This window comes from Pinus tabuliformis, chromosome 5_2 (genome assembly GCF_031772625.1).
Source record: "Pinus tabuliformis cultivar Carrire ecotype Pingquan chromosome 5_2, CPIR1, whole genome shotgun sequence".
Classification (NCBI taxonomy): Eukaryota; Viridiplantae; Streptophyta; class Pinopsida; order Pinales; family Pinaceae; genus Pinus; species Pinus tabuliformis.
This window is the reverse complement of record NC_142306.1, coordinates 201,092,163-201,116,468: the sequence shown is the minus strand read 5'-3', so window position 1 is coordinate 201,116,468 and position 24,306 is coordinate 201,092,163. Positions and strand designations below refer to the sequence as shown.

The 24,306-nt window shown below is 39.5% G+C and overlaps 1 protein-coding gene across 1 annotated transcript in view; it reads right to left on the bottom strand.

Moving 5' to 3' along the window:
- Positions 1-8,382: 8,382 nt before the first annotated feature.
- Positions 8,383-24,306, bottom strand: part of LOC149158257 (Iron-sulfur cluster biosynthesis family protein) — a 90,472-nt gene continuing 74,548 nt past the window's right edge. The window contains exon 4 of the mRNA XM_089436164.1: positions 8,383-9,010. Coding sequence (XP_089292290.1) covers positions 8,948-9,010 — 63 coding nt within the window. The 3' untranslated portion in view covers positions 8,383-8,947. The remainder of the gene's footprint in view (positions 9,011-24,306) is intronic.

Sequence of the window (24,306 nt, the reverse complement as noted above, 5' to 3'; positions counted from 1 at the left end):
AGCGCAACCCATAAATTGCGCAATTCTGGGAAGTAGTCACCTGTTGCCCCCCAAAAATTGTGCAATCCCTCAGGGACAGCCAGCCCAGCTCAACTCAGAAATTGCGCAAATCTCTCTTCTAGTCTTGCAAGTTGTTGCATGTGCCTTCAGGTTGACCGGTTCCCCCCAGGACCCAGCGACTTGATTTGCATGCATGGGCTTCTTTTCTTGAAATAGCAAAAAACAACATGCAAAAAGCATCCCTAGATTTTAGTGATCTATTTTTAGCAGCTAGAGGTTACGTGCAAAGATCGTTTTAAAAACTTCCCTCCAAGTGTCGCTTTTTACTAGATTTGTGGCATGCACGTCATAAGCCTCAAACTTATTTATTCAACACTATGGAGCTCATTCTTCACATCGATCTTGGAGCTCTGACATCCCACAGCTCAGCGAGGAGTCTTTGGCACATCCAGCTCAGCGATTTCCGGGTAAGTTCGCTTTACTTGTCTTTGGCAGCATTTCTGTCGTTTTTTGTGTTTTGGCTTGTGTGAATGTTGTCTGCTTGATTTCTGTGAATGTTTGTTGTCGTTTGCATGCATGTTAGACTGTACAAGCACCGTTTCAGTGTTCGTTTGCATCTTACTGTTGTTGCATGCATGACACTGTTTTGCACTAACGGTCGTCGATTCAGCAACTCATTTCACACACATGCATGATTTTCCATTTTCTGAATCTTGCATTTGTTGTTTGCATGCATGATCATTCACTCTTTCCTACACTCAGTTTCACCATGCATTTAGATCTTCATATGTTTTCAGTCGCTCATCGGTGGGTTTGGGCAACCTTGTAGCATTACACATTTCTGAGAGGGAAGGCTCTGCCTTCCTCCCAGAAAATGCGCAAAACTGGCCAGACACTGTCCTCCAGGCTTGCTTTGCGCAATTCTGAGAGGCAGTGCTCTGCTGGCCCAGAAAATTGCGCAATGCAGTCCCTGGGCCTGCATGCCTTGCTAACTGAAATTGTGCATTGCGCAATATCAGCACCCATCAGGTTAGTGTGGATTGCGCATTGCACAATTCCATCAATCCACCAGCCTCCCCACAGTTCGGACTGCCTTTTGCGCAGTTCCGACAGTCAGTCTCTCGACCTCCTGGTGAAAATTGCGTAATCCCTGCCATCAGTCTCCCAGGTATGTTGCATGTCAGTACTCAAGTTTTATTTGGCTTCAACTGACAGATTGTTTTCCATGCACGCATGTCTGTCTCCAGGTATAGTAGGTGTTCATTCGTCTCTCAGCAGTTCAGGTTCAATGGCCTCCAAGAGAGCAGGGTCAAAGGACATCAATGGAAGCGCAACTGGAGAAGCAGTTGAGAAAGTGTCTATGAATTTGTTGATTTACGAAGACACCAAGCTGATCGTAGACAAAGACATCAGGCTGAAATGGTAGGACAATAATGATGCATTCACAGGCACATTTGAGGAAGATCGTGAAGACCGCAGGGTCTATGTGAAAATTCACAAGTCTGGATTGTATCGGATTGCATGCAGGTATCTCGCGTTCCCATGCGCGGACATGACAAATTGGATCGTCTCACACACTGATCCCAAGACGATGGTGTTAAGCAGTGTCAGCGGGACAGAGATTACTGCCTTCAGGGCACAGGACTATCAACAGATGTACCACTTGTTGAAGCCAGTGATCATAATGGAGACACCCTTTAGCATACCCAGTAGCAATGCAAACTCCAGGGATATCTTGAAGAGTTGGGTGAAAGACCCTGTCAAGTTCAAGATGACACCCAACCAGATTTACAAGACGAAGATAATGTGGAAGGCATATCAGTACTTGGTCATCTTTGCATGCTGCTTGTACGGCCAAGAGAGCATGAAGACTTTCCCGCAGAGTTGGGTGATCGCGTTGGACCAACTGGCCAGTGAAGGCAAAGCATGCAACTAGTCCGACATGTTGGCTCACAGGCTGAAGGAACAAGTCACAAGAGCTCAGCAGCCGCCCAAAGATCAACAAGCAGAAATCTACATGTTCGCATACATCTTGGATGCAATCTGTTCCCGTCATAAGTTCTCAAGCTTGAAGTGGGCATGGACATCATCGGAAACCTTGTACATACTTATTTCAAACTTTTTTCAGAATGCAGCTCCTGTGAAGTCATCACACAGTGGTCAGACCATTTTGTCACCCTGGTGTACAAGATGATATTTGTGCAAGATCCACCTTGCATGTCGAAGGCAGCAATAGAGGCACTGATCAACATAGCAGATTGGTATGCCTCACCTTTTCGCACCTTCATACGGATATACAGCGCGGAGAAGCCTCTGCACGTTTTGCCGAAGTTTGCCATGGGCAAGCTCGTCATGCAAGAAGTGTCGTACCACATCTCAACAGGACTGTCAGCTAGACTGCATCAGAAGAAGGCACCCTGGCCCACTCTTTCGTTGTGGATTGGGTTGTACGAGATAGGGAATCTCAAGCATGTTGATATCGAGACAGAAGAGTTCAAAAGATTTACTTTCGGCACCAGAAGTTTCAATTCGTACGACCCGCATTACTTTGTAAAGGATCACTATGTGAGAGTGCAATTCCCTTGGATCCACGAGGCGTGTCATTAGTCTGAGGAAGACCCATGGAGATATTGCCACAACTTCTCCAAACCCAATGAACCGATCGGCATTGCTGTGGAATGGTTAGCGAAGCAGCATCCAGGAGAGCACCATCATCAGCAGCAGCAAAGGGTAACATACCTGTGCGTGACAAAGGCAAGAGAAAGATTGTCGACAGCACAGAGGCAAAACAAAGTTGCAAGTTCAGAGCAGATCCACTTGTGGAGAAAGCAGCTTTGGAGATAGAGGCGAAGAGGTGACAGCGCGATAAGAGAAACGCGCAAAGGCAGAGAGATAAACAGAGGATGGAGGAAACAGTGAAGGAGTTGCAAGAGTTGAAGCAGAAACTCTGGGAAGAACAAGAGTTGCGCAGATGGGAGAAGGAAGCGCAGCAGGAACAGACACAGCAGGGGACGCAGCATGCACAAATAGATGAAATTGCGCTCATACAAGTTGTAGACTCATCCGCGCAGCTGGCACAAAGCAGACAAGGTGATCAGTCACAGGAGTAGGACTTCGCTCAAGAGATTGAACAGATAGTTGAGCGGATGGATACAGATATGAAGCAGCGAAAGTTAGAACAAGACTCAACCTCATGCCTTACAACCAAGAGGTCGACCCACCAGCTTCACCAAATCTGGAAGCAGAGCAAACCCTGAGTGACCAAGCAGATACTGAGATCCTTGGAGACAATCCGGAAGCAGAGATGCACAACATATCATTCGATGAACCGCAACATAGGGTTGTGCAATCGCACAGAGTAACTACTCTGGATGTCCACACATCTCCTGCATAGTTTGAAGAACGAGTGACCATAGCTGATGTGCGTAAGCATCTAGCAGCATTGGTTGATGCTACCAGAGCATATGCCACCAGCTCAAATTTTCGCTTCTTGATAATAGAGAATGAGCGAATGGCTAAGGAGTTACAAACGGCCAAGCAAGGAGGAGAACAGGTTACAGCATCCGATAGGGCAGAGTTGAAGAAGGCAATATTGGATGAAGTATCGTCCCTTAAGGCAATCATGCGGATGTTGTATTCTAGATTTGGTAACATGCATAAGGCAGTAGTCCATCTCAACAGTTAGCAGCAGCGTTGTGCTAGGAGAGCACGTATCTCGTCAAACTTGCATATTGTTGTCAACCGCATGCAAACATGGACAATGAGATACAAGGGAGCCCTGTTACACGTGCCCACGTTGATGAAGCCCAAGGCAGTTGAGTTGAAGGCACGCATCCAGAGTCAGATCCGAAACTATGAGAAACTCCCGCAACTCATCACCATTTTGCAGGGTTCCCATGCATGGGTGTTCAGAAGCATAGATGTTGTTGTGCACACGCACGCGATCCCATCCATTGGGACACTCACCGAGGCAAAGACAAAGAATCAAGTTTGACTGGCACTGGACACGTACTTTGATGAGTTGATGCGCATAGCCACCAGCATAGACTTGGCGATCAGTGCAGATACTATGCATCAGTATGTCGTTGGTCCGGCAGCACTCAAGAGAATGATGTGCATGTTATCAGACGAGTTGGACAGAGGAGTCAAACCAGTGTACCTAAATGCAACAGAGGCAAGAGTTCGTTTCCATAAAGATGTCACCACAGAGTACACAGACACCATCGTGGACTACCAAGCTTGGCATCAATTCGCCACCATCGACCATCGTGAGGATGTCGAAGAGTTGGTCTTCCCACAGTTGTCTGAGTCTTAGTGATGTCTTGCATGGCTTGCTCAAGCCATTTTGTCTCACATGGGTACATGTGCAGATTATATGTAACATCTTGTAAAGTGGAAGTCCAAGTGTCGATAGTTGAATGTAACAGTCATAGAGTAGTTGAAGAGTCATGAGGGTAGGTGAACAGTCACAAAGGGGAATGTCAAGGGTCACCCCACCCTTTGCTATTTATAGTACCTCATAACTCATTATAGAGGCTTTTGGGTAGCCAAGCTTCCGATAGGAGTATCTTAGAGAAAGCTTGGAGAGTATTGTAACGAGCCTTGGCTTCTCCACAGTGCAAAGCTAGTACATCTCTTTGGAGGAGCAGGCAACAGTGATTGTAACGTTCCGTTATCGGGACTAGTGGTTGGTCATGGTTGTACTATATGATTGGAACTTTCACTTCTTAATATAACAGAGCCAACACGTTTCATGCATATGTTCTTATTGTATTTCAGTTAACTTGGTTACTCTAATGATATATGTATTTGGTTGCTTACGCATGTATGTATAGACTCTTTTTGTATATGTATGTATGAATATTACTGAGATGTGTTGTTGGTTTACCCATCATTTTGGATTGTTGGTTCACCTTCTTTCCAGTTCGTGATGCATCTTTGCTCGTGTGTTCCCGTTCAAGCTATGTGTTTCCACAGGTTCCAAGGGGCGCACTCATTCCACCTTCTGTGTGTTAGAACCATTCGTGCACCTTCCTTGGCTTGTTGCACATGTCACACCCTTGCTACCAACAAGAACATCTTACTTACCTCTGCGCACCCGCGATCAAGGTGATACCATGCGACCCACTACTAGGACTCCTACACCAAACGGTCTGAGATCTTGTTGGGACTTCTTACCGGCGAGATCCCCTGACATGTTGGCGGGTCCAGCTCCGTCAATAGGGTCCTCATAAATCCCCAAAGACATCTCATATAACTCCAAAAAAATCATTTTGACAAGTAAGAATGTTTATAGAATAAAATGCTCGACACATGCATGAGGACAACCTTAATCTTCTTTCTTAATGATTTTGAGCTTCTAGTGTATTAATATTTATAAATTATTTTATTTATAACTCTATCAATTCGATTTGGATAGTTTCTCAATTTCCACTGTTGTTTAGTAGATCTACCTCTAGTAGTGGCATAGCCTTATAGTTCCTTATCAATATTAAAAAACCAAAATAATTTATTTGATTTCCATACCTACACAAGTCCTCAATAGCATCAATTACAAACTAACAGAGCTTCCAAAATCCCAAACAAAAAGTAAGTAGAGACAAATTAGAGAGTTTCAAATGGATAAAACATATTCATGGGGTGTCTTTGATGGGGCCTCAAAGAAAATCCTAGAATATGCAGAACAAAAAGGCGTTTATATTTTTCGTAGAATCATTGGATGCCCTTTAGATGTGACTTTTTGTGCTCACTTCAAGGTGGCTTATATCCTCTTGCCAATAACAAAATAAAGGAGTGCAAAAGAGACCTAGATCTTTGGTGATTCAAGATAAGAGTTGTTTAAGGGAAGATTTTAAATAAAAATAGTGTCATGCATAATGCATGGAACAAGTCATTACTTGCATCTCCAATATCTCCTGCAAGTGTGCCTAATGTAAATCAATTGATCTTGCTAAGAGGACAACAGAATCATACATGAGTATTTTAGGAATGAATAAACACAAGAAGGATGAGCTCAACTCTCTTCCCCCTTAAGGCAGATTTTTAACTAACTTTGCAATATATTATATATTTTGAATGTGTATATTCTCTTTGTTTCTATGTTGGATACTAAATTACAAGAAATGCCTCCCCAAGCCATGTACCAGTGCTTGAAAATCTCGAAAAAGCAAAAATCGGTACAAAATAGCCTGACAACATTGTCGGTCATAGTGTACAATGTCTCCCCAGACCACATACCAAGGCCAAAAATGTAAAAATTGGTACAAAATAGTGTGGAAATGCTATCAACCATACAATATGGCAGTTTCCTATTTGGAAAAACCATAGACCATATTGTATGACATTTCCTTATTTGAAGACGCCATGTCGTATGACTAGCAACATTGCAACATTTCCTAGTTGTTTCCACAAAACAAGGTCATGTCTTTGTGATTATTTTTTTGGCTTGTGAGCCAATCCAAGCACCCATGAAAGGTGCAAGTCCCTTAGCTAGCTAAAAAAACATTTAAGCAATGAATATTGAATGCATCTAATCTTTCTACAAATTTAATTAACTTATTTTTACAATCATTTGAAAAAACTAAAATTTAGAATTCTCTATAAACCCTAGTAGTTTTTTTTTTGTTAAGAAAGCACCTCATTCACTCACTCTTTACACTTCCTCTAACAAAGAGCTTCCTACAACAGCAATGAGCATTTTGCTTGTGTTTTGAAACTTTCAACTCCTCTTAATATTAGTGGTAATGCAATCAAAAGTGGAGCTACCTCTTCTTCCACTCCACACTGAAGTTCTATTCAATAAACATGCCAATTTTTTGTTGATCAAGATCATGACAAGGATGAGATGGACATGTAATTGTACTTGCCTTTAATCCATATCTTATTTCATTTTGAGCACATATAGCTTCATGTACAAAAGGCTAATATACAACTTAAGTTGGATATCCACCTTCATTATTCTTTCCTTTTTCTCTTTTGAAGTAAAATGGTAAATGCCCATATGATGATGGATCTTTTCTGAAATGTGAGCAATGGCAGCTCTATGTTGGTGATTAAGACCATGTATTTTTATAAACAGTTGTTAATTGTACCAATAACTCTTTCTCTGTGATATAAAAAGCGATGCACATTTTATATATTTGAATATATATATATATAATTGATATTATATATATATATATATATATATATATATATATAATTGATGTATTTATTATTAATGTAGTATTAAAACAACAGTTATGCATTAATATATTAATACTTTATGTATCTTTAACGTATTCATAATATAGTTATGTATAATGTTATATTAATACTTTACAACAGTTATGCATTAATATATTAATACTTTATGTATCTTTAAGGTATTCATAATATAGTTACATGTATTAAGGTATTCATAATATAGTTACATGTATAATGTTATATTAATACTTTATGCATCTTTAAGGTATTCATAATATATTTACATGTATAATGTTTTTTTTTGTATAATATAATATAAAATGAATGTTATTAATATATGATAGAATGCACATATTCCCGAAATGTAAATTGTTTTAACTTTTTGAAGTCGTGCTTATTTGGAAAATATTAAGAATGTTTAGAACCTGTTTTGTTTCCTCGTTTCCTAAAATTTGAAAATATTTTTGTCTTAAGCCATACTTGTTTACCACTCTCAGAAATGTAGTAACCCCTGCATAAACATAGATTTGGGTTGATGTCCATGTATCTTGAATTTCTAGGAAAGGGTACAGAACATTAGCTCATGGAAATATGCACACACAAGAAACACAACTTGGAACAAATTTTCAGTCCTTGCAAATTGATGCCAAACTGATCCGTAAGTTAATTTACAAATTTAAGATTTTAATCGATCGTAATCAGTGAGAGAACATATAAATTGTCACCTTTACTATGTCCCATGTCATGAGGGTCACTAAATGAAGCTAAGAGGGAAAAATCCAGAGTTTAATTATTTAGTATTTACTGGAAGTTATTAGAAATTAACAATCTGATCAATAAGTTCACCGTTAGAATAAGAAATTGACTTTGTTGAGAAAACATTACGTAGGGAAGTTGAGATTTGGAAACTTCTTGTTATGCGCATAAAATTCAATCTGATTGTGCTTTATCATCACTATGTCAAACTCCCATTGTAGAAGCAACACGAGAAGTAGTTAAGAGCCTTGAGCAATGAAACCACAAACGTACATCAAAGAAAAAAATATCAAAATCATTGCTAAAACTTTTGACGGATGAAACTGCAGGCATTTGTCAAAGCAAAGAACATTCAATATTGAATCCGTTTCTACAAAATCATGTAAAAAGTTAGCCACGCATTTGCACGAATCTAACTCTATAGACCTAACTAAGAGAATGTAAAGAAGCAAATACATGTATATAATATTTTTTGGTGTTTCCTCTATATCAGGTCCTTGTGCATGAGCTCCATTTTGAACAGACAAGTTTTGTGCCATGCAAGCATAATTAGTATTGTTGTCGGAGGCAGTTTCTTCAAACTTTGTATAGAGGAAAATTTCTGAAAAGACAGATTTTGACAGGTTATACAATAACCTGTCCACCTCAAGGGAACAAGAACAACTCTTTGAAAGCCCAAATGGGGACCGGAATAACAGGATACAAACACCCTACTCCAAGCCTCATTAGAATTATCCAAAACAATATCAAGGTGAATGCCATCCGGCAAGCTCTCTTCCACGTTGAATTATGCTAAAAATAGTTTGTCTCTAATACCAAGATAAATATTTGCCTCTCCTAATAGTGAAGTATAATGTATTTGGCACAATAATTTCATACAAGTATTTTCTAAGAAAAATATACGAAGATAACTGGGCTCATTTAAGGGAAGGTGCAGAAAAAGAAGATATCAGGATGGAACCCAGAAAAGAATTTGATCTTTCTCGAGCCCTTGGAGATAGGGTGCCTATTTGGCTGTAAAAGAACTCCCACAGCTACATCCACCCTCAGCATTAGGATTTGTGCTGACCTGCATAGAATCCAAGTTAAGTAGCATGGAAACTGAGCACCAATATTACACAAATTTGTGAATAGATCAGAATTTTAAAGAGTAAACTATACTAGGGTTATCACCTTAACATGACCTTGAAAAAGTTTTTTACAAATTATTACTACAAGGAAGCCAGAAACACAGTAAAACTATTAAAACGTTGGAGTGGTTGAACAAATAGAAGCATACACCGAAAGAAAATTTTGATCTGGTACAATTTTCACAAATTTTGCTCCAGCCAACTTTATCATACATTGCTACGATTAAACAACAAAACGTGGAAATTGCATCAGAAGCAACCTTCCCTAATCCTCATTATCTGTTTGCATCATTTCTCTAGTATTTTCCACAAAAATAATGTAAACCTAATACCAAATACATCAGCATTCAACTAAAACAAATCTTCCATGTCACATCCAATGAAATATTGTCTTGGAGAATATTGTGATTTAATGAGGTCCTCAGAGACGCTCAAGATTGATATTACTAGAAACCCACCTTGTCATGGCTATAGATCTTCAGAAACAAGCACATTATAAGGTCAGAAACTGCATAAATTTTTACAGCACTTTTTGAGAAAGAAGCAGAATGAAAGAACAGAAAATCAAAGAAAACATACTTCCACAAAAACTGTGAGATTGCATAATGAAAAGGTCAATCCACAGAAGTCAGAGAGACAACAGCTGAAGTTATTAGACATGGAAGACAGGGAAAGATGGTCCTGGCAACCATTAAAGAGTCAACTCAAGAATGTGGCAGATCAAAGCTCCAATGAAAAGGGACTCTGCTATGGAGATGCCCACAGAAATGAGGAAGAAGAATTTGTCCTTGATCCGTAAATGGTAGGCCTATGACCTGTAAATTTCACCAACAGGGATACCTTGTAGAATAAAAAATGAGATCTCAAACAGTCACAATGACCTACTTCAGTGGTGATTTGCCGGACATTAATATATTTATCTTATCTGCAATTATAAATAGGCTGACATCATGGCATCATGCCTATTCAAGTACTGTTTGTTAACAGGTTGCAGTGCTTGGTTAGAAATTCTATGTAGCCAGCTGAATTTAAACCTTCTTTATTTAAAAGAGATACACAACACTGAACTCTGTTACCAAGCTGCATCCATTAACAAGCAATGCCAAAATTAAATGGTACTTTGCATATCAACATGCCTACGCAGCACTCAAGCCCATTCACATATAGCTGTATCTGTCAATAAAGCACACAACATGAGCATGTATTGCGATATGCATATACTCTGTTGGAAACATGTCAATCAACAACAGCTCTCTAAATTCAAATTGCCATTTGAGAGTGAATTCTACTCTTGAAATGCGCCTGCATAATACTCAAGCACTCAATCCTCTACCCCAACAAACAATTACTTAAGCATATTTGAGAATATATTGAGCCACCAAAAGGAATGGCTATAGATGTAAATAATGTGTGTTTGTTGTTGTTGTCTTGAACAGAACAGAGAGTGGCTGAAACTGCAGTGTGGGTTAGAGTATATGTTAGAATATAGCCAAACAGTGGCTGTAGGAGAGTTATCACACCCTGTACAGAGCATATACAACATTCCCAAGCAAGCCAACAGTTCCAGCAATTAGTAAAGGCACCAGAAAGTGTGGTATATGCAGCTACACTAAGACCAATGGTCCATCCTATTATCACCCCAAGAAACTCTCCTAGGTTGTATCTCAGAGATGCTCGGGAACATTACAAAACTCAACAAAAATGTTGGAAATGGGTGGATGAATGGAAGGAATGATGCATATTCAAGCCAGAGAACCACTTCTACTATGCTTAACTCCAGACATGGGTGAACACCCCCAGACTACAAGGCTTTAGACCACCAATTACTCACAGTTTGAGTATTAAGTGAACATGGAGAATACTGACCACACCAGCAGATGCACAAGACCATGTGATGGTCGACTGCAACCAGTAAAAAAGTCTGCAAATCTATTTCCTAATGCACAGACAGAATGACAGCTCTCTGGCACTAAGTAAACAGAAACCTGCATAGCACATTCAATGATACATACTAGATTCTAACGCAGAGGTGGGATGACAGCCCCTCTAATGCTAAACATCAAGAGCACATGAAAAATGCATAACAGGCACAGCCTAGAACAGAGTAGAAATGGAAAGTGAGCAATTAACAAGAAAAAAAGCTTGTATTCGCTGAAAATGAAGACCAGACGCTGCAAGTATCACAGTAGTTACAGTCTCCAGAAGTTGAACCTTACATCAAAACTACAACCATCAACCCTGATTACATCTGTTTTCTGGGTATATATAGAGTTTGTTTACAAAAAAAAAAATGTTGCTGTGCTATGCGTGGAGGGGTCATAACGGACCACCAACCACCTTAACTCTCTGATGGAGTCTCTGCTACGATCTGCTGCTTCAATGAATGAATTTGACATTCTCTAGTACTTTGTTGTCCTTTCAGGTAACTGGAGTGTGGTATAAAAGACATTCCATGACTGATAAATGCTTGTAACTGCTCGAGGCTGTCCTTTCCTTCTTCGGCCATACTGTCCCTTGAATGCGGTGGTTGAAGAGTGACTGTGTCAGGTACAGGTAGCTGGCCACCTTCGTCCTTTGGATGCACAGGACAGGCTATGGGCGTGGACAGAATGGCGGAGGGACAGAGTGAACGGAGGAACGAGGCGGACCGTCGGATTGCACAGATCAACGGCGGAGACAGCGCGACAGGGGCTATCGGGAAGGTGAGGCGAAGGACGATCGCAGGCCGTTGGATCTCGAACGGACGGCGGAGATCTATCGGCGGGAAGAATCGGGCAGAAGCGGGTCAAACCAACGTGGGCTATCGGATCGCGGGCGAACAGATCCGACGGTGATCGGGCGTGAAAGATGCATGGGAGATAATGCGCGGGAGAGAGGACAAGGGCGGTAAGCGGTATTCCCCGCACCGCTTTTCGGAGGTGGCGGTAAACGTACAACGGGCGCGCGATACCATTGAACGCGTGACACGTGGCAGATGGGACCGGCGGCAAACCGCTTTCCCCGCTGGTTAATGAGTGGGCAGCTCGCGCGATCGGGAGGAGCGACTACCGTCTGATCGTGGCAGAGGTGATCGGACGGCGGGAGACAGGCGAGCAGGTTATGAGCGGCGGGGGAAACGGATACCGTTGGATCTCGCGGTGGGTGCGATCGACGACTCAAAATAAAAGGCGACAAAGGGTTATGGAGGGGCGGGGTCACGTGGTTACGATGATATGAGGGTTCGGGCTTAAGAGCGAGGGCCCTCTACTATGGGTTTTTTAAACCAAGAAGCAGGAGAAATAGAGATCATAGGAGGGCAAGGGGAATAGAATAGGAGAGGAGAACAGCCATTATAGGTCTTTCCCTGAGCACAACCGAGGATCTAGCTTGCCTTCAGCTTCTGAGGATCAATGTATATAGCAGAGCTAACACATCCACAATTATTTAACTAAGGAAATCACCCAGCAAACCCATCAATTTAATAATTTAATAGCAAAGCATAGATTCAATGCAGTTCCGGAGTAATTTTTGTGGTTAATTCATACAGTACCCAAAAAATGATTAAAACACAGGACATGACAAACGTTATGAGTGTGCATTTCAGTTTGTTAAAAGAACATAAAAGCACACAACCATTTACCAAAACAAAGCAATTAACCAGCAATTAATCATTTACCAGAGTTCAGTGGAGATTTTATTAGGCTCAGGAAATGGTTAAATATGTAAGTTGCATTCTCAAGCAGATATTTAATGCAATTTTTACTCACTAACAACATTGCAGATGATATTGGCTCAGAGATAGCATTCAATCTTTGAATATGTTTCTTCTTCCAAGTCCTCCATTTTCTGCTTCTCCATTTCCTCTCCAGTTGTCTCTTTTCTTCCGTTCCTTCTTCTCCACAGAGCTGCCTTGAAAGGCCAACCATGACAATGGTTTGTTTCATCTTCCAACTGTATAGGACTGTTGGACTATCCACTCAGCTTCGCAAAAATAAATTGTTATTACAAGGTTCTTAAAAAAGAAAAGATTATTTAGTGGATCCATGTCAGATCGGTCCTAGCTACTGTAAAGAGAGAAGAGGACAGGTTGTTTTTTGTTGAAAAAGTAGCGAGCAAGGTCTTCTGGCTTGTGCCTTACCCAGTGAAGACCTCGAATTGTCCTCATGAGTTAGACTTCAGTTAGGATGAGTTATTTCTAATTTACTGGAATAATCATCAAGTCAGCATGCGTAGAGTTGAAGCTTCAATTATATAGGAGTCTTCATCAGTTTGACTACAGAACGAGATGGCAGTTAGCAGTTCAGTTAGAGCGAGTTAGCCTTCAGTGTTGATTGAAGGGAGGACGAGTTAGGAGCTCCAGTATTGATTGGAGAGAGAGATAGTAACACTCTCAATTAACTCGTCAATCAAGAACTCGAGTTCTAAATTTGAACTAGGTCTCCTTACATGTTCGAATTGGGTCTATAAAGAGGAGAACGAAGGCACGGGAAAGTTCATTGTTTTGTGCACAAAGGTTTGTGTGACAAGGCATAGCTCACGAGTTTGTGAGAGAGCCTTGATTGCGGAGAAAACAAGAATTGTCTCATAACAAATAGGAGGAACAAGTGCACTACAATTTAGGAGCAGGTTGTGCACAGAGAAGAGTTGGATCCTAAGAAATAGGAGGCAGGAAGTGCGCAAGGATATAGTGATTTTCCCTAGAGAATAGGAGCTGACTTGCGCTAGAGAATAGGGGCTCATGTGCGCTAGGAAATAGGGACCTAGTGCACAAGGATTAAGGAGCCTCTAGTACATAAAGACCAAGCTGAAGAGAGCAGATTTTGCAGAGCGAGTCAAGGAGGCAGCAGAGGAACAATTGTGTGCTAGAGGGCAGGGATCAAGTAGGGATCAAGCAAGATCAAGGCCAGGCAAGATCTATTGTATCAGCTGAGATTTGAGAGAGAAGCAGAACCCTTTTTCAAAGAGATAGATTGCTTTGTAATAAATCGCAAGTGGTCAAGAACAATCAATACAATAGACACATCAAGCAAGCAGGTTTTCCTTGTTGGGTTTCCTAAGAAAAGTGTGTCAATTTGTGCATGTGTTTTTATCTTTGTGTTTTTATTCCGCTGCTTATGAATTGTTAAGAGACTATGTATCTTGGTGAAAGTAAACTAGGTTTCAGTTTTCAGTTATGCATTTTAGTTGGAGAGTTTCATGGAAATTTATGGTATAAGAGTCGAGATCAGCATAAAAATCAGCACCAAGTTTATCAGTTAGTGAAGAGCACAGATCAGTCAAGAAAGCTTGCACTAGAGTTTTGAAAAGCAATTCTTTGGATAGCAGTATGGCGTTCCAATGACTAAGGGCAAATCACTCTTTAGAGGGAGCCTCTAACTTCTGCTAATGGAGGCAGCAGATTACAGTTGTGTTGGTAGATAATGGGGTGTTAGAATTTGTGAAGAGCTAAATAGCTCCACCTCAAGATCCCCAACAGTTGATCCAGCATAACAAGAATGACACCAAGCCGAGGAGGATCATTCTTGAGGGGATCAGAGATCATATTATTCCTCATCTCCATGGAAGAAGACAACATATGAGATGTTTAAAGCTATCTTAGATTTGTATCAAGGTTCCAATGATGCCAGGAAGCTTTGCTCTCAAGGAGAAGCTAAGAAGTATCCATGTGAGCAGAGGAGAGCCCATCATCACGTCTTTCGAAGTTCACTCAAGTTCGGGATGAGCTAGGTGGAGTGGGTGTGACTGTAGCAGACAGTGACCTTGTGAGTCTTGTGCTTCTGGGACTCCATAAATCTTGGTATAGTTTCCAGGATGCAGTAAGTGGCAAAGAGAATATTCCCAGTTGGAAAAGGTTATGGAGTGACTGCATTCAAGAAGAAATCCGGAGAGGAACAAGAGCTAGTAGAGAAGCTCCAGCAAAGCCATGGAAAGCAAAGGTAGCAGAGCCAAGGGAAAGAAGGGCCAAGGAGAGGTTGAGTCCAGTCAGAAGGGCGAGAAGAAGAAGAAGGATCTGAGCAAGATCAAGTGCTTCCATTGCCATGAGTTTGGGCACTATGCCACTATGTGTCCTAATCAGAAGGAGGAGTCTAGTAAGGATCATGTGGCTACATCAGCTAAGGTAGATGCCTTTTCTGTTCAATTCGAGAAAGATGTCTCATTGATAGCTTGCATGGCAAGCTCAGAAGACAACATTGTGTGGTATATTGATTCAGGAGCATCCTTCCATATGACAGGGAACAAGAAGTATTTCAGCCACCTGAAGGGGAAGTGTTCGAAAATGTAACTAGTTTCAGTCTTCATAATTGTCATTGTACTCATGTCATTATGTATATCTTATGTAACAAACAAAAGAAGAAAGGAAAATTATTATTTTTAAGCATGGGTTTCATGCTTCTTTTGATTGGTCATCTAGGTTAAGCATGTTCTTCATGCTTCTAGGGTTTGTCATGTCATAAGAATAATTGGCATGAGTCAAGAGAATCAATGTCATGTATATAAGACCCATTTGGGCAAGTTGTATCATGTAAAAGAATTTATTTTGAGTCTAAAAAGTCAAAATAAGCCTCCAAGCACAAGTCGGCCCTATCGGTGAGAAGTCGACTAGAAAGGGCTATTTGACCTCATAAAAAGCATATATATAAGAGGAGATTTGACTCATTTGAAGACACATTCACACAAGTTCGATTTGCAAAAGAACAAGAAGGAAAACAAGAGCAAGGACACTAGAAGACAAGAAGAAAAACCCTAGCGAATGAAAGACGTTGAAATCTTAACTTTTTTGCTCACACGTGTAAGGATTAGGGTTTTTGTTCTGTTGCAAGGGACCAAGAGTTGCAAGCAGAAGTCTCTTAAGTCACTGCAAGTCCAAAGTTCTAAAATTGGGGGCCAAAATCTGAGATTTGGAGCAAGTTTGAATAAGTGTTGACTCTTGTTAAATAGAGTTGACTTTGACTTCTTGGGAGGGCTTTGAAAGAGGGTTGACTTGGTGCTTGAAGGGGGTCTTGGTCAAAGTGTTTGGGTCTTGGAATTTTCATTTGATCTGATTCTATAAGAGAAGAGATTATTTCTGGGTTTTCCCCTTGGAGGGGTTTTGCCCTGGCTTAGAACCTACATCTTGTGTCTATTTTCTTTATTGTTTCTGCTCTTGATAATTGTTTGATGAAAGAGTCTAATAAAGAACAATAAGAAGATAACTAAAGTTCACAAGAAATTATTAAGGATAAGGATAATTGGTTTAACTAGATTCCCTACTAGATTCTCCAACATGGTACCATAGCTAAGGTGAAAAAAGAGAAGGCGGCTTCAAGATCATCTTGTTGACATAAGAAGGGATTGCTTGTCAAGGGGAATCATTTGCAAAAGGACACAAAGAAAAAAGAAGACCTATTGACCTTGAAGGAAGGTTACTACATCAAGCTTTCATTAAAGGCCTCATCTTTCATTAAAGGCCTCATCATCTTAAGAAGAATCAAGCTCTCATTAAATGAAGGAAGGATAAGCTCTTGTTGAAGGCTCTCTTGTGCACTCCATCATCTTGAAGGAAAGGAAGCATCAAAGAATCCTGGGATCATCATCCACTCCCTGAACTTGCTTGAAGACACTATTTTTTAAGGCATCCTAGAAGTCATCATTCTAGAGCATCTTTGAAGTCTCTTTGAAGATCTTGAAAGCATCAAGATAGTTGGAGACATCATCAAGAAGGACACTCATTTGACAAGTACCATTTTGTGCTCCATGTCTCAATATACAGATCAAATGGCTACATTTTGCAAGGAAAGCAACAAGCTTGTTGGGTTAGCAAACTTCCTAGCATGGAAGAAGAGGATTCATTTGGTATTCACAGAAAATGAGGTCATGGAATATGTTCTTGGTGAAGAAACTCAACCAGACAAGGAGAAGACCCAAGAATTAGCAAGATACAAGAAGGGAGAAGTGAGGGCACAGAGGGCTCTTATTGAATCTATAAAAGATCATCTCATTCCCTTTGTTTTTGATTTGAAGTCATCTAAAGCAATCTATGATAAGTTGTTGAAGTTGTACTCTATAAGTACATCAAGCTAAGATTTCCTTGAGGAATCAACTATATAGAATAAGGAAATCAAAGGATGAAGATATGGCCACTTATCTTATGAAGATCTCACAAATAAGGGACTAGTTGCAAGGGCTTGGGGAAGTCGTTTCCAATTCAGAAATGACTACTTGTGTATTAAATGTTTTGCCACTTGATTGGAGCAGTTTTGCAACTAGTGTCTACTCAAGAAAAGATACTACTCCTTTTGATGAACTATGGGCTCAATGTATCTTGGAAGAAACAAGGATAAAGGAAAAGATGACACCAAATCAAATGAAAAATCTCAATCTTTTGTTCTAAAGTCCAAGAAGAAGAAGGGAGGTTTGGAAAGTCCAAAGGAAAACAAGATATGTCCAAGATACAATGCTTTGGATGCAATGAGTATGGACATTTCAAGAGGGATTGTCCAAATAGGAAAAACAAGAAAACGAAGGAAGGAGTGAAGCCCACATAGCTAAAGAAAAAGGAGAACTTGAGAAGAAGCCAAAGGGAGAAGATCCCAAGGATCTTTACTGTTGAAGGAAGCTCCATCTCTAACAGGTCCATTTGCAATTTGTCTTTCTTTTATTAGAAAATAGAAAGTAGAGTAGCATACACCATTGCATTCTCTAGAAGAGTCTTTATTTTTTGTAAAGCATGGCATCATAGAAAGAAGCATATGATAGTAGAATTAGAATCTACATGATCAATTGCTTTGGAAGGAATCATCTATCTTACAAGAATGGAAAGATTGACCATATTGCACATTATAGTTCATCCAAGCATTTTCTAACATAATGTTAGAGGTAGTCATCTTAGAAAGAAGGATCATCAAGATCCTCCAATAAGAACCATCATTTAGGAAGGTTATTGGAAAAAGCATTATGACATGACTGGTATGTATTCCATCTAGTATGGAAACAGTAGTCTTGAAGGATGAAGGCATGCAAATGGTTGAATGACAATTTGAAAGGCAGAATTAAAGTCTTTCTCCTCTTAAAGGAAAGCTTATTTTCAATAAGATTGGAAGCAAGCTCATTAAAAGGAAGTATGGCTAGATGGTTGTATGGAAGCAAAGGTATGCATGTTTTTAAATAACTCTTCTCTAAGGTAGAGTGTTGAAATTCTGATGTTCTATGTTGTAACAATCACTTGTTACAAAACTTTTTTATGCTTCAATATTAGATAAGCAATTGTAGTAGAAAATAAATCAAATGCACAATAGAAGACAACCAAGAATACAACGAGACAGAGAATTCATGTCCAATGACCTTGAGTAAAACCCACAAGAGGAAAACCCAACCATATTCTTCTATTAGAAATCAATTGTTCAGCGAAGATATAGAGTACAACGAGAGATCAAGAGAATGAGTAAGTTCACCAAAATCTGAACAAGCTATAGCATGAAGATCACTGGTAGCAGCAGCAAATGCAAACACTAAATCAACCTTCCCTTCAACTGAATCAACATGGAAACACTGAAGCACCAAATCAACCTTGGCTCACCAAGTTCTGCTCTTACTCTCCAGGTCTTTCTCTCACAATCTTCTTCAACTCTTTTCCGCTCTTTCTCAAGTTCGAATTCTACTTTCACAATGCACAAGTAGTGAGAGGAGAAAGAATGAGGCACATATATATAAAAGGAGGAACGAATCCATGCCATAGAGGAGGAGTAACTCGCATGCCATAGAGGAGAAACTCGCATGCCAGAAGAGTAACTTTAGCCATTATGGAGAGACGCAACGCATGCCTTCAATGGAGGAATCTCGCATGCCTTGAGGAGTGTAACGCATGCCATTAACGAGGTACGCATGTCTTTGTAACTTATGCTTTTAAGAGAGAGTGTAACATATGCATTAAAGAGTGCATAAGAGGAATCTTTTATGACGTGCTTCTATTGAGTGTAAGAGAGTGTAAGAAAAGCTTGTATGATGTGCTTTAATGAGTGTAAGACAGTGTCAGAGCATTAATGGTTGTAAGAGAAATATGCCATGCCAATAATGAGTGTAAGAGAACATTATTGAGAGGCATGATTGAGTGACTTGAATTTCTTTTTAATAATAATATAATAGTATCATAAAAATAATAATAATAATAATATTAATGATAATATTGATGATTAAGTCAAAATTGAACTATTAAAATTGATTGATGATCAAAAGGGATTTTCCATCAACAATACTTGATTACCAATTGATGCAAGTTGATTTACTATCTTGAGACTTTCTAATTTTAGACATTCTATTTTTAGAAATTATATTTTTAGATTTTCTGTTTTTAGAAATTCATCCTTGAGCTACCAATTTTTCAACACTCCCTCTCAGCTGGGGGGGAATTTCTTTCTGCAACAAAAGATCTTGGTTTTCTCTACTCATCTATGTTCATCTTTGCTCTGTATCATCTAGAACAATGATATATCACTCTAATGAAGAAGAATCATCATAGAAGAGCTCTGGCTACCACCCTATATCCACGGACAGTAGGGGAGATTAATCTATCATCCTATATTCACTTGGGGGGGTCACCACTTGCAAAGATATGAGAAGGATCTCACACAACCAAGTCTCATCTCCGCTTGGGGGATTAACCCACTTGACAAGGATCTCACACAACCACGTCTCATCTCTGCTTAGGGGGATAACCCACTTGTCAAGGATCTCACACAACCAAGTCACATCTATGCTTGGGGTATAACCCACTTGTCAAGGATCTCGCACATCCAAGTCACATCTTTGTTTGGGGGGATAACCCACTTGACAAGGATCTCACACAACCAAGTCACATCTTTGCTTAAGGGGATAACCCACTTGACAAGGATTTCACACAACCAAGTCTCATCTTTGCTTGGGGGTATCCCCTTGTCAACACATGACAAGGATCTCGCACAACCAAGTCTCATCTCTGCTTGGGGGGATCCACTTATCAACACATGACAAGGATCTTGCACAACCAAGGCTCATCATCCATGACCACCCTCTCTAGGAAGGGTCACATCTGTCAGTCCAAGTTGCTCTCTGAAAACCAAGAACTTCCCTTTCGGCAAAGGATTGGTAAGTATGTCAGCTATTTGATCATCAGTGACAATATGATGGAGCCTCACTGCTCCTCTCTGCACCATATCCCAGATATAGTGATATTTGATCTCAATGTGCTTGGACTTGTCATGGAACGCAGGATTTGTTGGAAAATCAGAAAGGTAGTAAAGATTTTCTTGATCTTGATAATTACTTGTGATGTTTCTTATTATTATGATTTTTTATATCTTCTTTCTTTAGTTCATCAAGCAAGTACCAAAAGCAGCAGCACATAAAATAATGGACACAAGATGTAGGCACATGCCAGGGCAAAACCCCCCTCGAGGGAAAACCCAATCAAAGTAATTCTTCCTTTCAATAGTATTCATTGAGACTCTTCACCCTACACCAAGACCAAACCTTCCCTCCACACCAAGCCAACCTCCAGAAGTTTGAACTCTTCCCAGCAACTTCGACTATGCAACAACTTGCAGTAACTAACAGCTTTAGGCAGCAGTCCAACTTGGAAGACTTCGATCTCCTAATCCAGAGCACAAAACAGAGATAGACCACCACCAAACTTTTGATTTTCCTTGTCTCCTTAGACTCACCCAAACTCGCATTCACTTCAGCTTCCTGGCAACAGACTTTCCCAGCAATAAGAGAACTTCACACTTCTGCCCAGCAACAAGAGAACTTCGCACTTTTGCCCAACAAAGAGAATTCGAACTTGATGAGAAGTGATGCTCCAAATAAATTCAACGTCCTTCCTTTTATAGGCTTCTTGTGGGGTTGAATAAGGTCTTAGGCCGTCTTGATCTTCCCTTAGGCCGACATGGTGTGGAGGTTCCATAATTCATATTTGACTCAATACTAAACCTTTTTACATGATTCAAAAGCCCAAGAAGGGTCTCTTTAAATGTACAATAATTCTATAGACTCAGAATAAATCCTAGAAGTCCTCAATGGGGACTTTGACCTAAAACATGGTGACCCAAGCATGAAACCCATGCTTTAATAAGTCACAATAATAATAATAATAATTCTTTTCTTTATTCTTTTGACAAGTACATTACATAATGACTCAAGTACATTATTGAAGACCGAACATAGTTACATTTTCCAACACTCCCTCTTAACTAGGGAGGTATTCATAATGTATAATGGAAGATCTTAAACTATATGAACCATGAAGAACTTTAGGCACTACAATACCATGGACTAAATTCCTGACTAGGGCAATCTATCCAAACACTCACTCAATAGTTTAGGCACTGCAATGCCAAGGACTAGATTCTTGACCAAGGCAATCTATCCAGGTGGGACTAAGATGGACTCAAGCTTTCAGCCCCTTTAGGTACCCTCGAGCTTACTTGCTAACCATCAACCCAAAAATCCAAGTGTGTATCCAAAACAGAGCTCAATCATCAACACCACCTTCCAACTTCGAGACCCAAACATCAGCACTAAGTGCCAGCGAAATGTCTGCCCAGACAATGCTTCACTTGCAAAGCCTCAACATCCCTAGATCCAACAGATCAAGAATGTCCAATCTCTCCCAATCAAATTGATTGGTAACCAGCATGATTTCAAATCCTTCGAGAGATTTACCTGTACAAACACAACCCCAATCAATAAAATGTACATAATAAAATACAAACCTTCAGGGTCTTCCAGACAACTAGATGTCGCTTCTCAACTTTTTCATAGTAAGAATATCAATCGAATCTCTAATAGAAGATTCCTCAATCATATACTTTTCTTTTCCTACTTCTCATGTAGCAACATATCCTCCGAAATTCATTCTTCAATTAATACCAAGCTATGCCCTCCCTCTCAATCAGGAAGCATTTCTTCATCCGGACTCCCTCTTAATCTTAGGGAGATCTCTTCTATTCATACTTCCTTCGAGAGATCAGATTCTTCTTTTCGACATCGAATTTTTCGTGGCTTCCAACCATTTCATCAGAGTTATCATCAACCTCATCATGCTTATCTTATCAACGAGCATCTTCACCAAGTTCAAGATTGTACCTGCATAATTTCAATAGCAAGTAAAACTAAATCTACAGAAGCATGATGTTAGCCATATCAGAATCACGGAAGCATTTCAAATTTATTCATAACAGATACCCAAACTCAATTGCAAACAAGAGACACATACTCTTCAACATCTTGCTAGGGACTTAGTCATACACCCTAGACTCCTTCATAATAACTTTTATTCCATCTAGGGTTTCAATGTTTTGTTCCAAAGGTATGATATACCTTCCTTCAAACATATAGCAAACCCTAGAAACAATTCACACAAACATATATCTACAAAACATCTAACAACCTTTCAAAATACATATGTTAGACTTTTCATTCGGGATTCATACAAATCCTAGATTTCATATAAAAGATTCAATCAAAATCAATCACAGCTTAGTCATTAACCTAACCAGCTTCCACTAGGGTTAGTTCCAACTCCTAAATTTTCAATCAATGACCAACAATCACTAGGGTTAGTTGCAAACCCTAGATTTCCGATCAATTATAAATCTTCAACCAAAGATTCAAATTTTTAACAATCTTGAATTATCACATAATCAATGTTCATCAAAGATTTCTACTTCGACTAAGGTTTGACCCTAGAATTCCATTTTTCACAAATTCAACAAACTTATACAAATCTCAAATTATCATATTTCAGAGATTTTATTTTGACTAAGGTTTAACTCCAAAACCCTAGAATTCCATAATCTCAACAATCATTATAGATCTCAGATTGTTACATTTCACACTACACAATGTCGCTACTAGGATTTAACTGCAATGCCCTAGATTTTCAATTTCAACAGTCATTTAACAAATTTCACATACTAGACAATTTAACTTCACTAGGGTTCAACTACAACACCCAAGATTTCCAGATATCATCATCCTAGAATCTCAGACAAGGACTTCCATTAAATCCTAGGACTCATGACTATCAATGACTAGGTCAGCACATATCTAGGAAATCATAACCATACATAAGCATATCATATGTCCAATAACATAAATTCATTTGACCTAGACCAACCTAGGACCTTTTAAAAGGACATGCCTTAGATTTTATGCAACTATATCATATCATGTGTTAATCAAACCCCAACTTAATATCAAATAAGACTTAGACACACAATCATCTTGATTACACTTAAGGTTTGATCAGACAAACATACACATACCAAAGGAAACATTTTTAAGACAATATAAGGGTCTTGCTCACACATTCCACCAAACCCTAATGAGCTAGGGTTCCAATGTAGAAACATAGCAAACCCTATGTTACCAAAACTTCAAAGGCTCTGGGATTTTAGACCTTATCACTCAACCCTAACAAGTTAGGATTTCCCGATCATACCAAACTCCCAATCATGACATCATCAATAGAGCATTTCACGATATCTCTAATCAACTTAGGATTTTAGACATTCACATTAGCATACCCTTCGGTTAGGGTTTTCGAGAACCTGTCTAGGGTTCTTACAATCAATCAAGAATATGAGTGGGGTGGGTAGATTTATCAAGAGATGAATCTCCCAAAAAAGAATCACTAAGATTAAATACAGCTAGTCATAATAGAGTTAGTAATAGATCATCAAATGAATAACCCTTTCAATCAATGTATTCAAAACACACCTTTGTTTCTTAACTAACCTTGTCTTGAGAGATCCTCCTTTCAGATGTTTTCCCTAGTAAAGACAACGGAGGGAGAAAGGTGATTAGTATTTAATATAATCAAAACTAAATGAATATATGAACCCAAAACTGAAAAGACATGAAATACTTATCTTTGGAAGTTGTTGAGGGCTCCCTCCAAAGCTTGAGGGACAACTACAAACTTAAAACAATACAAAAATGTATTTTCCAAAAATATGTTAAAAACCTATAAATTCTAAAACATATAAAACAAGATATGTGAAGAAAATGACTTAATAGTGTAAGTCCCTAATGTCGGATTCTTCAGGCTTGACTTTCTTTGAGTCTCCTTCTTCAGCAAAGTTGGCTTGATCTCTTCCTCTCTTCTTATTCCTTGGATTCTCGGGACAGTCACTCTTGTAGTGACCTTTCTTATGACATTGATAGCACTCTATCTTAGACATGTCAACTTTCTTCCTTGGTCCCTTCGATCTCTTTCCTTTATGATGAGAAACATAAGCAT